This window comes from Barbus barbus (genome assembly GCF_936440315.1).
Source record: "Barbus barbus genome assembly, chromosome: 14".
NCBI classification, from domain to species: Eukaryota; Metazoa; Chordata; class Actinopteri; order Cypriniformes; family Cyprinidae; genus Barbus; species Barbus barbus.
Window position 1 is genome coordinate 12,555,797 of NC_136742.1, and position 17,644 is coordinate 12,573,440.

The window sequence follows — 17,644 nt, forward strand, 5'->3', positions numbered from 1 at the left end:
TTGTTTTGCCACTAATCCTCTTTCTCTGTCTCTCTTATCAGTTGTACTGCAAAAAAAAAGGCTGACTAGTTTAGAAATGCACTATGTAGCCAGAAAGGATTTAAGCAAATAAAGTTGCATACTTCAAAAACTATGTTCAAATAGTGGTGCTTTACATAAAATGGTACAAAATAGGGCTTGGAACGTTTAGACTCGGTGAGAAATGATGATAACCAACTTCAGGAGGTCAAGCTAAATGTTATATGAGCTGTTTAGCTTTCAATTAATTTTACATTAGATTTTCAAATTTTACAGTTAAAAAAAAAAAAAAATAAATGCTAAGTTGTGTGATTTTGTTATCTTCTAGCAATGGGGCAAATTATACTGTATGATAACAAGGTTGCACACATTTTGGGTAATGTTGGTTTTCATTACTGTTAATTGACATTTAAATCAGCAGACCGTTGTATGATTTTAATTGTTGGAATAAGTCAACAAGGCCACAGCCTCTAAGGTGTGATGGGCCAAAATCGTGAGAAACATTTTATAAAAAAAAAAATGTATGATCTAATAATTTATCCTATTTATCTTATAGTTTGCACAACAAAAACATTTGAGGTTCTAATGTTTAAAAAATACATTTTACCACATTTAAAGGACTTAATAGTGTCGTAATTTGAACACTTTCCTCATGTTGCTCTCATAAATGTCTCACATTCATTTGCTCGGTCTGAGTCACTCATCAGTTTCAAGAAGTGAAGAAGTGTTTTGGTTGAGGTAAGCATATCCTGTCCATTCCTGTCATCTTCATTTTTGTTTAACACCATCCAATTCCTCGCAGCAAAACTGTGAGACATTTGGTCAACAGGTCACATATTTTCACTTTTAAGGCCTAATGCACCCCAGTTATCAAGCGGTGAAATACAGAGCCACGTGCTTGACCAGGGAGTACTTCAAAATGAATAAATCACGTCCCACGTGAAAAAGGCGTGTACATGTGAGTGGTTTCAAGCTATATATACTTATTGGGCTTAACGGTGATTAAATGCAAAAGTTGTAAAAAGTTTCTTTTCTTTGCTAAATGTGTAAATGTGATGACTGTCTGTATAATCACCAGTACCTCCTGCACTCCACCCAAAGAGATGAAGATTAATTGTGGCATGCATTAATCATGTCTGAAAAGTCAGATGGCTTAACAGGTAAAAGTCTGTTCTGTTAAAGTTTAACCTCTCACACACACACACACACACACACAAGTCAGAGGAAGTTTCAGGGGGCAGTTTGGGGTGGAGTCTAAGCCTTGCAGAGCTTCCCAAGCTAAGGAAGTCTGGGACAAAGCATAGTTTAGCCTGTTTAGTGTACTCAAGACTAAATATTCAGTCCCATTGATATAAAAAGTGAGAGGCTAAGGCCCTGCCACACCCATATGAAGGACTTCGATGGCATGAGAGCCGCACCGCGCCCAGAGGACTTTATCCGAGCACGTCTGTCAGAGACACGCAGTGTAACTTTAGAGGAGTCCAGAGAAATTCAACACACACACAGCAGGATGTATGAACGCGCGCTGGTCGCTCTCTGCCTGCTGACTTTGGTAAGTTAAAGTTGAAGTTACGGTTGTCGATTGTTTTTTTTTTTATTTAGAGCATTTTGTAATTTTATTTTAGGTCATTTTATATAAGTTTATCGTAGGCCTACCTGAATTCTTGCCGTATCCTTTCCTATTTACCTTGGTAACCATAGTTTCCGTCAAATTGCTAGTTTTTATAAAATGTACGAAATGTGAGTTATAAGCCTGTATTGCGAAGAACCCCTCTAAACACTCTTAAATCAACATGAAAAACATGATTTTAATATTATAAGAGAGTTCTTGCTTTTAAATATGTTTGCATGAACGTCAATGAATTTTAGGCTAATTGAATATAGCCTACTAAACTACTATACTTTTATCACATTTTTACAGAAAAACAAATAGGCCTACTGAATTTAATGAATAATAGCTTTTTAGAATATTTCTGACATTTTAATTTCTTATTTTGTCATGACAGTAGTGGTTAATACCATGTGATCACATTTTATTATATTCAATAACTACTTAGTTTCCACCAAATTACCAATGTTTACCATGGTTTATATTTAAGTAAGTTTTCCCCAATGATAATAATAAATTATGAATAGATTCCCCCCTACTTTTTTTCCAAACTATTTGGAAATGATTTAGGTATTGGTTAATTGTGTGTTGTGGATTTCAAAGGGATGAAACAACTTGAACATTAACTGTTTAGAATAATTAAGTTCTCACTCATTTTAGTCTATCTGCATTTGAATAGCCTGATTTTATTTATTTTTTTCATCAAACAATTGTGTTGCTATGTTTGCTTAATATCATCCAGGGCGAAACTAAGCTGCTGGCCAAGTAAATCAGTTATAAAATAATGTTAATTGATTTGATTTAAAGAAACCATAGTGCTATTGTAAATGTCTTCATTCATTCATTGATCACTAATGTTGACTAAAGAGAAAGGTGCTATCACCTAGCTGACTGATGTTCTCTGGGTGGGTCAGTTATTTAGATTGTTTTAGTGATGGATTCATTAAAACCTGAATGTAAGTTTTAAACTTTGTGATTTCCTGATATTGTTCAGGTTCATTTGCATGTTTTATTGACTTGTGTTTATTGACTCCTTTGTTGGTGTCAGTAAAAGACGCATTAAGACAAAATAAACACTTACGCATTCAACTAATGTAAAATTTATTTTCACGAATTTTCAAGTCTTTAGCTCTACTGGTTCCACTGGGCAGATTAGCCTTATATATGAATATATAACCGAAACCCATAACATTACACCATATAATGAGACAGAATACCATACAACAGTATGTAGAGTACTTAAAATCTGCTTTGTGTCTTGGCTTATGTTTAGTGTTTCCTTGATAGGGATTTTGTTTAGCTATGTTCTTATTGTATTTTTATTAGCCACAGTTTCCCATGCCATTCTTTGGTTATGTGAGTCATTGTTTCGGTTCATTGCTGTTTATTTTTGCACAGAAACAAAGGCACTGGTGTAATGCATTCATGTAGCTGTTTAGGACTGAATGTAACAATCAAGAGATAATGTAAGGAGGTTTGCTGTGTAAAACAAGAAAATAAGATACTGATTAATAATGTTTTTGCAAGCCAAACACCCCTATACCGTATCCTGTATTACGACAATGAGTATATACTGTATTAAATGTTTTAAAAATGCATTGTAGTTCATTCAATTAATTTGAATCTGATTATCACACAATCCCAATCCTCACCTGATTCATAGGATTAACATTTGAAGTCATATGTTGTTTCAAACTATTACTCAGATTTTGCTCAATCACAGTGGGGAATGCAATACTCCCTTGATTCTCCCTTTCGCTCACTTTCAATTCCTCCCTCAGGTGCCGTTTCAGAGCGCTGCATCTTGTGAGTTGAGGCCTGTGCTTGCTCAGGTTCCTAAGAGGCTGCCCGCAGGTTATGTCATCTCCGAAAGCAAGGAAGAATGTAAGATTTGTGGCTTCACTAAGCCTTTTCATCCCGCATGACATGAAATTACCTTTTATGCAGACTAAGCTTCCTTCATTTGATGTTGCTAAATAAGCTACATAATGACTTTTACATAAAGATAATTAATGTTAAAAGAATTTGCTCTTCCAAAAATGTTACATTTTGTTATGATTTACTCATCCTCATGTCGTTCCAAACCTGTGTGACTTTCTTGCTTCTATGGAATGAAAAAGGATCTCCAAACAGACACAATAAGCATAAAAGTATCATAAAAGTCAAAAGAAAAGTCAAATAAATGGGATGGTTATCAGTGAATAATGATGGAATTGCATCTGTTACTCAAACAAAATGATCACTATGATCACACAGTATAGCTTTTATTTTTATAATTTTATAGTTTTCATTTCAACTTTATAGTTTTAGTAATTTTTATGTGCTTTTGGTATTTTTATTAGTTTTTTTTTCAATTTAGTTCTTTTAGTACTTTATTATTATATTATTTCAGCAATATTTCAAATTTTCTTTCTTTTTGTATTTTTTATTTTTATTGCTTTATTGTTTTATATTAATAGTAAGTTTTTGATACTGGTGATACTTTTATGGCACTTTTGCATTCGTTTTGAAGCTTGAAAGCTTTAGTGATATGATATTGTGTGAAAAACAAGCAATATATTTAAACTGCTTTTGATTTTGGTTTAGCTGTGGAATAATTACCTGACGTTGTTGCATTTTTTTCACAGTGAGTCTCAAAGGCTGCGCGGCCAAACCTGTGGCCTTTACTTCTAGTGACCCTGACTTCGCTGTGAATACAGATGGAACCATTATCACAGTTCATGGTTTGGAGATTACAACAAAGCGGTTTTCTGTACTGGTGCAGGATGAAAATGGAATGGATTGGAGGGTGGACATAATCCTGTCCTGTAAAGATGAGGTAAAACTACAGCCTGTAATTCTTAACTATAAACCATATGATCTGGATCAGCAGCATGAAGAATGTTTCTCTATATGTTCTGGCTTTAGGCATCTCAGAAGTCAAGCAGTGCGGCTCGCAAGCGCACTAAAAGAAGATGGAGACCATTGCCTTTCTCTTTAATTGAGAATGACAAGCCTCCTTTCCCAAAGGAACTGGAGATGGTGAGACCGAGTAACATAAGCTATATCTCTACTAGTCATTCCTTTACTCCCTTCCCGTTTCCTCCTCCATTCCATGACCTCAGTTTGACCTTTTGTTATACTTCCTGTTTTCTTATGCTCACTGACACATTGCTGTGTTCATCTTTTCTTAGATCGCATCTGATTCTTCAGTAAATTACACCGTGTATTATGAGATCAGTGGGCAGGGTGTTACTACAGATCCTGTGGGCCTATTCACTCTGAACAAGAACAACGGCATGCTGAGTGTGACCAGGGCCGTCGACCGTGAGCAGTACCCACAATTCAATGTGAGTCTGAATATTTTAGGCCTTATACCGAAAACAGTGCATGAGCTTATGGTCTGGAATACGAATATAGCATCAGTACAACTAAATTTGTCTGCTTCTCTTGTTGTAGTTTATCGCTCGTGTGTTTGACACAAATAACCGGGAAACTGATCAATATCTGCCCATCACTGTGAATGTGGATGATGTGAATGATAACGCCCCTGAATTCATAGGAGGTCAATTCTTCACAGTTGAAGAACGGTGCAGAGCAGGTATGAAAGTGAAGGACAAAAGATGCATTTTCAAATATCAAGTTCAGGCCATATATCACACCAAAATCAAAGGACAGAAATGAGAAATTATATTTTTGAAATTATGGAAGGTGTTTTTAGGACCATTAAAATCATTTGGATTTTGATGTTATTTCCATAACAATTCTCATCACTATAATAATAAAAAAAAGATAATTTTTATATTCTCAATGATGTAATGCAGGAAAAAATATATTATGTTCTGTAGTACTTGTCCATCATGGTAGCATTGTTTTTCAACCTTTAATTTATGTTGATTTTTATTAACCATATTGTTTGACTGCAGTAAAATATGAGAATCATTATTGAAAATAATAGGAATAGTAAATGTAAAGAAAAATAAAATTTGCCAGAATGTTATAAAGTAATAGGAATTGGTGGGTAAAATATTTTTAATAGTCCTAAATTAATGTCACAGTTATTGTAATTTATAGTATTTATTAATATTAATATATTATATTAATTTATATTATTTAATAATATAGTATATATTAATTTAACTTAATCTTTCAGTTTTATTATCTTTTGAATTTTCGTTTTTTATTACGTTTTAGTCATTTTATGTGCTTTTTTATCATTTTTTTGTTAAATTTATTTCAGTTTAAGTTTTGGTAATTTTAGCACTTTAACTTATGGTTGGTTGCTATTTTGTAATTTAATTTTTTTTCTACTTATGTTTTATATTATTTCAGATTTATTTCAATTAATGAAAACTGAAATAAAGTTTTTAACAATAACAACACTGGTCACAATGTAAAAATATAAATATAAAATATGTTTAGTTATCTACATACTGGTTAATTTCTTATATATGTATTTTAATAATTCTAATTTATTTGTTATTATTTTTTAAAATTATATTTTGGGGTGAAATATGACCCAGACTATTCTTAACTAATGTAGAAATGCAGTAAATGATACTAAACCGAACCTGAATATACTGAAAGTGAAATTTTATTTTGTATTGTATTCAGTTATGTTTGCATTCTGTTTTTCAGGTACTGTAATAGGACAAGTGAATGCCACAGATAAAGATCAGCCAAAAACCCCCCACACCTTGATCAAGTTTACTCTGCTCAATGCTACTGACATGTTCTCCATTGATCCTTTTACTGGAGTAATATCTGCTAAAACCAACACCTTAGACAGAGAGGTATTTTTCTTGTTTTATGTTGTGTCTGCAATGCCTTTTTGTATTGTGTATTCAGATGATACAGTCTGCCAATAATGCAAATTTTTTTTTTTTTTTTTTTTTTTTTTTTTTTTTTCTCAGGCTCAGGACAAAGTCTACGTTGACATAGAGATCAGAGATATGGGTGGCGCTTCTACTGGGCTCTTCAGCAGAGGAACAGCTGTGATTACTCTCACAGACGTTAATGATAACCCTCCTGCCTTTAAAGAGAAGTTGGTAGGGCCCTTTTATTGGCTATACAGCAATAAAACAAAACAAATAAACTAATAAACCACGCAGGAGATGAATAGACTTGTATAGCTGTCACCTTGAGATTAACATGCTTAACTAACATCTATAACTGAAAGGATTTATGTTGTAAATTGAGGTATCTGAACTTTAAAAAAAAATTTTTTTTTTTTTTCCAAATCAGTATAAGGCCAAGGTTCAGGAGAACCAAGAAAATGTGCTAGTTACTAGGATACCAGTGGAAGATAAGGACTTGGTGAACACCCCCAACTGGAGGGCCCTATTTGAGGTCACTAAAGGAAACGAGAGTGGGAACTTCAGGATGGAGACAGACCCCAAAACCAATGAGGGGCTTCTGTATGTGATAAAGGTGAATGGTTTTAAAGGCATTAAAATAATAGTCTGTACAGGAAGTTATTTTGTAGAAGCCTCTGAAAATAACCTTTTTTGGCAAGAAATAAACCCTGGATGTCCTTGATGAATCGTTTTTTTGCTGAATTTGCACTTTTGCTAGTACGTTCTTGTAGTGATAGCTTCCACTGAGGGTCGCAGTCATTATCCTGAGAGCTCTCTTCACTCTCTGACAGGGTTGTGTTGGTTTTATTTATAGCGGCAATGCAGGGTTAGCTCACTATTTTAGAGCTGTGTGTGAAAAAGCTTGTCTGTTTGATATGCATGTGTGGTTTAACCACACCCTGTTATATGAAGTACATCCATCAGGCAGGCAAACACAGGTTCTTCTCTTCAAGGAGAATTCAAGGCAGAGCTTTTGACAGCTCTTCACAGTATAGGTACTTTTGGGTTAAATAAGCAAGTTTTATGCAGATGCACTTGAGTGAATTCTCAGTGTTCTCATTCCCCTTCTACTCTCTTTTCAGGGATTGGATTTTGAAAAAACTCCACTGGTGAAGCTGGAAATAACTGCCCGTAATGAGGTTCCACTGGTTGGGCCTGAAACTAAATGGCTCTCTGTGCCACTCGAGCTCAGTGTGGGAGATGAAGATGAAGGACCAGAGTTCAACCCTGGCATTCTATATCTCAAAGTCAAGGAGAATGTTGCCAATGGAACCGTCATTGGAACCTATAAAGCTCTGGACCCAGAAAATAAGAACAGTAATGGAATAAAGTATGTTCTTTTTTGATGTGGGTTTTATTTGAGGTTAACAAAATAATTGTCTTTAAAGCAACACCTTACACAATCAGGCGGTCTTTGGTCTTCTGTTCTGTTATGCCCTGACTAGCTGTTTTTGAAGACAAGCAAGAACAAGTCTTATATTAATACTTCCAAAGAATTTATTAAGAAAATCATTTTAATTATACAGGGCTTTAAGAGTGATTAAAAAAGCGTTTCCTGTAACCTCTCTAGATTTTTTATAGCATCTAGTGTCTCTATATATGACATTAGAGTGTATTATGGTAATGTAATTGTACATGATAAAACTTTATGCTGTATTTTGAATGCACTTTCTCACTTTTCAATTTTATTTATGTGTAAGGTACTATAAGATGACTGACCCAGGCAACTGGATCACTGTGGTGGAGAACACTGGAGAGCTGAAAACAGCCAATACTATAGACCGAGAATCACCTTTGGTCCACAAGGATATGTACAACATAACCATCAGAGCAGTGGATGAGAGTGAGTCTGGACTTTATGTCACATACTTCACAACATAGTTAGAGTAAATTTAAGATATTAACTTAATAATCTGTGGACATTCAGCACAATAGCACTAAAAATGTTGGTGTATTTCTGAGTACATACTGTACTCTTGTTTTTCTATGAATAGGTGTGTGTGTGTGTGTTTGCTGGCTGTTAATGAAAGACCATTTGGTTGGGTGTGGTTGGGTAGAAACAGCTTCAGGCCTCTGCGAAGATTTCGTCAGGATTTTGTGGTGTGATGTATCATGTATTTTTGATGATGATCAACATGTCCTACCTGACACAACATGTTCTAAATGCTGAATGTTGTTGAATGGCTTTCCAGGAAAAACTGAGTACATTTTTCCCTCTTTAACTCTTATGCACCTTTTATATGTAATTTTTATCTTTGTACGTTACCAGGTTGCAATGTTTTCACTGCTAATAAGCGGTCTTACTGTCCTGATGGGCGTTCTTGCTGCCCTAATTTTATTGGCAGTCTGTGTAGTTGGTCATAGCTTTTGAGAACTGATCACAAATGTATGCAGGTGTGTAAAACCTGTTTCAAAAAAGGAGGATTTTGAGACAAAGAAATAATGTCACAATTTCACATACTAGTCACAGTTGTGAGATATAAAGTCACTATTATGAGATATAATGTTGTAATTGTGAGATGTAGTTGCAATTATGAGATATAAAGTCGCAATTATGAGATTTGTAGTAACAATTATGAAATATAACATAGCAATTGAGATGTAGTCGCAATTGTAATATACTGTAAAGTCGCAATTATAAGAAAGTTGCATTTAAGTGATAAAAAGACGCATGTATGAGATGTGAAGCTATATTTATAATAAAGCTGCAATTGTGAGAGTTGTCACAATTATGAGAAGTACGACTGCGGCTATGAAATATAAAGTTGCATTTGTGAAATATCTCACAAATGTGACTAAATATACAGTTTCAATTCTTAGATGTAGTCACAATCATGAGAAACAAAGTCACAATTATGAGATGTAGTCACAATCATGAGATACAAAGTCACAATTATGAGATGTAGTCACAATCATGAGATACAAAGTCACAATTATGAGATGTAGTCGCAATTGTGAGTTAGAAAGTTGCAGTTATGAGATATGTAGTCACAATTTTGAGATCTTGCAATTGAGTGATAGTCTCAATTATGATAGACTGTAAAGTTGCAGTTATGAGAGTTCCAATTAAGAGATAAAAAATGCATTTGAGATGTGAAGCTATATTTGTTAGAAAGTTGCAACTCTGAGATAGTCGTCACAATTATGAGAAGTAAGTTTGCAGTTTAATTTGTGTTTGTGAGCTATGTTGTCACAGTTGTGAGATATATAATAGATATATGTAGATGTATATAAGATATATAAAGTCTCAGTTCTGAGATGTAGTCGCAATAGTGAGATATAAAGTCACAATTATGAGATGTAGTTGCAATTGTGAGACATAGAAGCAATTATGAGATGTCACAATTGCGAGTTAGAAAGTTGCAGTTATGAGATAAGTAGTAACAATTTTGAGATATGAAGTCACAATTATGAGATGTAGTTGTAAATGTGAATGAGTTTGATCACAATTATGAGATATGAAGTTGTAGTTATGAAAAAGTTGCAATAAAGAGATTAATAGACAATTATGAGAAGCAATAATTGTGATAAAGTTGTCATAATAATGAAAAAGTGTTGCAATTGTGAGATATAAAGTTGCAATTATGAGATATTTAGTCATGATTTTTAGATATATATAGTTGCAATTATTATAAGGTCACAGTTATAAGAAAGTTGCAATTGTGAGATGTAAAGTCATAATTGTAAGAAAGTCGCAATTGAGATATAAAATTGTGCAATTGTGCAAAGTTGTATTCTGGCAATTTGTTTCTCTAAAGTTCACTGGAATCTCTCTTTCCTCAGGTAAGAAGACAGGAAAAGGGACGGTTATAATCCAGATTGAAGATGTGAATGATAACATCCCTGTGATTCCGGGCAAAGACCTGATCATGTGTAGTAAGGGCGATATGCTGAGCTCTGTTCTGGTTGAAGCCGTGGACATGGACAAGCCACCTTACTCTACTCCCTTCATTTTCGAATTTGGAGCAGATCATGATGGGAAGTGGAAACTGAAGGATACTAGAGGTAAGGATAGAGGGTATTGATGTTTCTTAGGGCTGGGGGTTTATCAACATTTTTTTAAGTTATAATTTCTGAATATAGCAATAACAAAGAAAGGCTGATAAACTGAAAGTGTTTCAGTATGATCACAGACATGTCTTTCCTCCTCTGATGCAGATTCCTCTGTAGTGCTGGAACAGGCTATGGCCATGCCCAACGGTCTCTACAGTGTTCCTCTCTTGGTTAAGGATCTGCAGGGATTTGGGAAAGAGCAGATCATGAATGTGCGAGTGTGCACTTGTGAGAGAGAGGATAATGGGTTAGGAATATGTGGGGCTCGGAGTGCCTCTGCCTCTTTGGGCAGTTTGGGAATCCTTGCCTTAGTTCTCTCTGGCCTGCTGCTGCTACTTTTAAGTGAGTCACCCCTTCTGGCTATGACCACCATATATTACATATATTTGTTTACATATGTATATACTGTACATATGCATATATTTACAGATAGACACATACAAAAGTAGATTATTCTTAATGTTTTTAAAGAAGTATTGTCCTCACCAAGGATGCATTTATTTGATAAAAAAATACAGTAATATTGTGAAATATGCTTGCAATTTAAAGTAATTTTTAGATTTTAATATATTTTAAAAATGTTACTTATGCTTGTGATGGCAAAGCTGTATTTTCAGCATCATTACTCCTTCAGTCTCACAGGATCCTTCAGAAATATTTAATATGCTGATTTGTTGCTCAAGGAACATTTCTTATTATAATCAAAGTTGAAAAGTTGTGCTGCTTAATAATTTTGTGGAAACATGCATACATTTTTAAGGATTATTTGAGGAATATAAAGTTCAAAAGAACAGCATTTATTTGAAATTTGAATTTTTGTAAAAATGTTAATGTCTTTACTGTCACTGTAGATCAATTTAATGCATCCTTGCTGAATACAGTCCTTAAACTATATATACAATTCCAAGAGTCTGTGACCACTAGTGAAAATGCTATTTATCAGCATAATAATTTAAGTGAAAAGTTGAATTGAAATTTTTGGAATTTCTTAGGATTCATGCTTTGTTTTTTTTTTGTCTTGTCAGACGCAGAGATTGTGAGATTGTCTCAGACTCAGATTTTTAATTTTACGCCCATAAATGTTTCTCAGAAACGCCATTAAATTTGCCTTCTGTTTGTCTTGCCGTATCAGGTCTGTTGCTCATCTTCATATGCAGTACTAAGAGAGACAAGCTTTACATCAGTGATGACACGGGAACTAATGGAATGCTGCTGAAATCCAACACTGAGGCTCCTGGTGAAGAAGTGGTAAGAAAAACACCTTTTAAATGGTTAAATTAATCAGAGAAACCGCTAGAATAGTTTGACCATATTTGGCTGGAATGTCGTTTTCTTTTTAGAAAGATGGAGCTTTGATGATAATTCCTGGGGCAGAGGTAGTGGACGGGTCACTACAGAGCGGCCTCATGGAAAGTAAGAACATGACTTCAGCTTCAGGACGCTACGGGCAGTCGTTTTTCCAGGGAGGAGGCGTGTACAACACCACCACTCAAGATTTTGGGACAGAGAAGTACTACTCATCTGGGCGCTATGATAACAACATGTACGGCAATGCCACAGTACAGAAATTCTCAAATACGGGTGCTCTGGACACATGGAAAACCAACGGGCACTACCTGGACAGAGTGAGCTGAATTTATACATTCATTCACCCAGGAAAATCATATTTTACATTCTGTGTTTTTCGTTCATGCTCCACTGAAGTTATTTTCATGTGACCTAACTTGCGACCCTTATTTTATGACAGAAACTGGCTTACTTCGGAAACGAGGAGGAGGGGCGGTACGCGGATGACCTGCTGAAGACTTACGGGAATGAGGGGATGGGATCTCCTGCAGGCTCTGTAGGATGTTGTAGTATTGTGGGTGAACAGGAATCACTGGACTTTTTGAACACTCTCGGCCCCAAATTTAGACCACTGGCTGATGTCTGCTACACCACGAATCAAACCGGAAACTAAATCGAGACATGACTGAGATGAGAGAGTACTGTATGCTGTTTGCCAGGGGCCTTCAAAGCACACTGCAGAAAATCATGTTCAATCAGTATTTTTGCCTCGTTTTCCAGTAAAAATATCAAAATGTCTTTAAAACAAGATGAATTTACTTGAAAAGTAAAATTCTGAAAGAACATTAAGTCTGTTTTTTGATTGTTTGAATTGATTTTTCTTGTTTAAATGTAAATCTCACCAAATATTACTAGATTTATGATATATTCTCTCAAATGAGTCTTAGTATCTCAGTTTGGCTTCTTAAGTAAAATTATCAAGTTTTGAGGATATTTAGTCATTTTTACTGGAAAACAAGACAAAAATGCTGATTTAGAAAACTGTTTTTCCAGTACACGCCTATCTGCTGGATCAATCAAGTGCCTGTGTTTGTCTGTTCACTTTTTTAAGATGAGTTTTTAAGTGTGTGAATGACGCAAATAAGCTTTTCTGTAATTGTTTTGCTCTGCTTTGCAAACCTCTTCCTCACAGAGCTGAGGAAGGACAGTTTCAATATAAGTATACAGAAGAGACATTTTCTCCCCGATCGATTGCAATTCTCAGCCGTGTGAAGTATTAACTGAGATTTACAAGACCATGATTAAGTGTGCTCATAAACATTTTTTGGGCAACGTGTGGAATTCAGAGTGCTCTTCAGCTCCAAAAGCACTGATACCCAACATCAACTTTGGACACTGAACTCATCCTTAGGCCATGATGTATTACTGGAGTTTTTGTGTTATTTTCTTACAACATTAAACAGTAGAGTTGCTTTAGGGATTTTTAGTTTTACTTAAAAGAAACCAAATATTTTGTATGTAAGTCACTTTATGCTTTAAATGAAGATAGAGGTGAAAGAACAGGTAAATTTGGGAAAAACTACTTAGAAGTACATTTTTAGCGCTTTGATATTTCAGTTTTGTTCTGACAGCACATTTTAAGATTTTTGTTTTGTTTTGTTTTGTGTATTTTGTGATAAATATTACCATCATATCAGATGTTTAGAGGGTTGTTCTGATATTAAACTTAAAGGGATGCTCTTTGTAAATATTTTAATAAAATTGATTACAGACACTATTTTGTCTATTACTGTCTTTATGCTGCAAGGGCACATTTATAATTGAAAGGCATACATAAGTTTAAAATGTACCTTTACCCCGGGTTTAAAAGCAGGGTTTAGAATAATAACCCAGGGTTAAGCACAATGTGAAAAGCCCATCTACCTGAGGTTAAAAGCATGTTAGAAAGACTATAATAACGCGAGTTAAACGCAGTGTGAAGAGCCCGTTTAATGCTGAAACAAGGTAGCTGCAGTTACACAGAGACTATAATGACTATAATTATGCTATGAAATTAATGTGTGAAGTATGAAATTCTGAATATTAAGATAAAAATATGATGGTACACATACAAAAATATGAGCATAAACAGTGGCTGACAGTAAGTGTTTTTACTTAGTTACTGTAGCACACTTTATGAAATAGACAGATCATCAAACAATTGCTGCATTCAATTTGTACTTGGAAGTCAGAGTTTGTTTAAACTGGAACGCCCTTCTAAGTTGGAGTTCCAACTAGGAATCTCGAAGGAATTACAAATACTCTTAACTTCAGAATCCAATTCAAAAGAGGAGAAACAGTAGTAACACATGGTTTATTAGCACATGTCGTCTTTGTCTCAATGAAGTCAGTGGTGCACACAGTTCTATCCATTTGTGTAGCCTACTATTGTGTTATCTGTGCTAAATACCACTTTTTAATGTATTTTTAATCAACTGGTGTTGTTAACAATGGACACGATTATATTGGTTTTCTGACTTCACACCCAAGTGGACCATGTTCCAGTAGAGAAGTCATTCCCAGCTCCAGCATCCGATTTCCGCAGCAAATGACCCGATCCGAGCAAATCTCCAGTTAACCCTCTCCAGGGCCCAAAAACACTGAGGGTTAACGACTCCAGTGAATTGCTTATGTCTGATTCCAAGTGAGCCATGAACTGGTAGCAACCAGAATTTGGGTGTGCAGAGGATTTCACAGAATTAAATTTAATAATGCAGATTTTTAACCATGTGTGTCACGGTGCACCCTGCAAGGATGAACGAGGAACATGGAGATGAGATAAACTCAAAATAACGGTCTCTAATAAATCCAAACAAGGCAAGACAAGGCAGGGCTAACACACAAACACCGGGGAGTAACGAGTAGACCAGACGTAATCTAACAGAACAGACAGGACTTAATTACAAGGGATAATCACAGATAATTACTAAAACACAGCTGAAACTTATAAACTAATAATGACATTAAACAAGGACAGGAAACAAACCAAATAAGGACACAATAGGGAAACACATGACACATGACTGACAAGGTGAAAGTCAGTTATTAATTAATTAATTAATTTATTTTTTACATGTATGCTGCTAGTCTTTTTTTAAATCTTACTTTTGTATATGGTATGTATCACAGTTTCCACAAAAATAGGCTATTTGGAAGCAAAAATGATAACTGATGATAATTAGAAATGTTTCAGGATCATGTGACACTGGAGACCACAGTAATGTATTCTATAACAGGAATAAATTACATTTTGAAGTATATTAAAATGGAAATATTTATTTTAACTGTTGATCTGTGATATTAACTATTTCACAATATTACTGATTTTACAGTATTGTTGGTCAAATAAATGTAGTCTTTGTGAGAAAAAGAGACTTCTTTCAAAAACATAAAAAAAAAAAAATTTTTACTTTTGACCGATAGTTTAATAGTTAGGAAAAAAATTAAATTTCAGTATACTTGTCTATAGTGCATTGCACCTCATTTTTATTCAGCGGTTGAAGGATGTAAAAGTATTAAGTGTATTAGGTTAAGTGAAATCAATAATCAGAGGTTGGATTTGGTCCCACTACTCTTTTACAGTGAATCTGATCTGAAGCCCTTAGCTTTGTGTGAGACAGGGCTGTTAAAGAGCTGTCACTGAGCTGCTGTTGCTGAGTGTGTATGTCTGTTGTGTCATTCTCAATGTCCCTGAAGTCCAAGTCTAATATCTGTGCCAGTGCCCTGTGAAGTATCTCGCCAAGGTCTCGGCCTTTGAAAACAGAATTAATTCAATATTCAGTGAAAAGTCTCAGTCAGGCAGATTGCCAGAGAATATATTCTTTATTCAAGGAAACACCAACAGTCTAAACGCAAAGAGGCCTCTTTAAACTAACAGAAAGAGGTTAAAGCAGAAAGAAATCATGTTTGTCTGTTGGTCTCAGATCTCATAGAGCAGGTAACCAGAGAAGATACTGAAGCGGTTTGAGTCCCTCTTGCTTAGTTCACAGTTGTTCAGCCGGACATACAGCCGGTCTCCAGCTTTAAGCTGCAGCACTACATTGTTGCTTGCAGTGTCTGTATGAAGAACATCCACTGCCACTGCACTCACCACAACCTAGAACACACAACAGCGGAAATGAGCAGGTTTTATCAGACTTATTATGCTGCAAAAGATGTGAGTCCTGAATATTTGATTATGTAGCAGCTGTTTTATAAAAGAAACAAAGCAGGAGTTTTCAGGACGCTTAGTTCTTTTTTTTTTTTTTTTTTTTTTTTTTAATCTTATTTATTTATTTATTATAAAATCTATGAATTTTGTAAGGCTTACAAATTTTACATTAATTTAAAATTTCATTAAATATATTCAGTCTAACAATTTGTGACCCTGAATCACAAAACCAGCCATACGGGTACATTTTTTAAACTGAGATTTATACATCATCTGAAATCTGAATAAATAAGCTTTCCATTCATGCATGGATGTATTGTTAGGATAGGACAATATTTGGCTGAAATACAACTATTTGAAAATCTGAAATCTCTCTCTCTCTCTCTCTCTCTCTCTCTATATATATATATATATATAAAACTAATAATTCTTCAATTATAAATAATGGGTCTTTTTATGCATTAAAATATATATAGAGAGAAAGAGAGAGCATAATGCTTACATTTTTATCATACTTAGATGTCTTTTTTTGAAAATCCCTGCAAAAAAAAAAAAGTTCATGTTGAGGTAAACTCACCGTTTGGTCATTAAGAACCAAGTCCACTCGTAGGTTTTGGCCAGTCTTCATAACGCTAAAGATGAAGTAGTACACTCCCTCTGTCTTACAGGTGAAAGTCCCGGTCGAGGAGTCATAACCTCCTCCCAGATTAGTAATCACATCGCTAAACTTTACCACATCATTCTTGCTGAAGGTGTCCTGCAGCGCAGCGCTGAACGCGACACCTCCCTTACTCGACGAGCCTAAACCTGAGGGTCCGGCTGGGCCAGGAGGACCCGCTTTACCTGGAGGTCCAGGTGGACCAGGAGGTCCTGCTGCAGATGAGGTGAGAGGGATGACAAAGCCATTGCTCTGGTCTTTAGACCGATCTGAGGAAGGGTCACACACGATCCTGCAGGAGCCAGGGAGGGTCTCACAGAGGCCTACTCTGGTCAGAGACAGAAGTGTGAGGAGAACCGCTATCCAGTGCTTGGCCATGGTGAAGTACGAGTTTAGAGAGATGAAGGGACTCAAATGTAAAGTGCATGGTAAGAAGTTTGAAGATTTTGAGCTGTGATTGGTTGAGTTAGCTGGTCGCATGATGAAATTGAGAAATTGTTTGTCATCTGACTTTTTTCTTTTGAATCAGCAAAAACTAATATTATGCTTCTTTAAAACTAACTTATGCTTCCCTATGAGTCTTACAAAATTGTTGTTGTGCAACAATGTTGTCAGAAGATTAGACCACTGAACTTATATTTTTACCAGTGATGAACCAACCAATATTAAAATAATGTGAATGGGTGCCGTCAGAACGAGTGTCCAGCCAGCTGACAAAAGCATCACAACAATCCACAAGTAATCCATGAAAAGTCTTGATGGATTTTTTATTTTACAAACATGCAGCTTTTCACTTCATAAGGCATTTACTGATGGACTGGAGTGGTATAGATTATTGTGATGTTTTTATCAACTGTTTGGACTCTCATTCTGATGGCAGCCATTCACTGCAGAGGATCCGTTGGTGAGCATGTGATGTAAAGCTAAATTTCTCAAAATCTGATCTTGGATGGTCTGAGGGTGATATATTTTCAGTAAAATATGAACTATTCCTT

General features: G+C 35.2%; 2 protein-coding genes across 2 annotated transcripts; one reads left to right on the plus strand and one right to left on the minus strand.

Annotated features, from left to right (window-relative positions):
- The first annotated feature begins 1,262 nt into the window (after window positions 1–1,262).
- LOC306880101 (desmocollin 2-like protein) lies at window positions 1,263–13,578 on the plus strand. Its single transcript, XM_079433407.1, has 16 exons — window positions 1,263–1,570; window positions 3,409–3,511; window positions 4,255–4,445; window positions 4,535–4,648; window positions 4,801–4,956; window positions 5,066–5,207; window positions 6,245–6,399; window positions 6,520–6,654; window positions 6,851–7,036; window positions 7,545–7,792; window positions 8,163–8,305; window positions 10,246–10,467; window positions 10,621–10,857; window positions 11,648–11,763; window positions 11,856–12,140; window positions 12,263–13,578. Exons 1-16 carry the CDS (start codon window positions 1,406–1,408, stop codon window positions 12,473–12,475), a joined length of 2,811 nt encoding a protein of 936 aa, XP_079289533.1. The 5' UTR covers window positions 1,263–1,405; the 3' UTR covers window positions 12,476–13,578.
- Window positions 13,579–15,644: 2,066 nt separating this feature from the next.
- Window positions 15,645–17,170, minus strand: LOC306879790 (complement C1q-like protein 3). Its single transcript, XM_079432979.1, has 2 exons — window positions 16,569–17,170; window positions 15,645–15,937 (listed from the first exon to the last, which is right to left on the minus strand). The coding sequence occupies exons 1-2, from the start codon at window positions 17,127–17,129 to the stop codon at window positions 15,761–15,763; spliced, it is 738 nt and encodes a 245-aa protein (XP_079289105.1). The 5' UTR covers window positions 17,130–17,170; the 3' UTR covers window positions 15,645–15,760.
- Window positions 17,171–17,644: the final 474 nt, after the last annotated feature.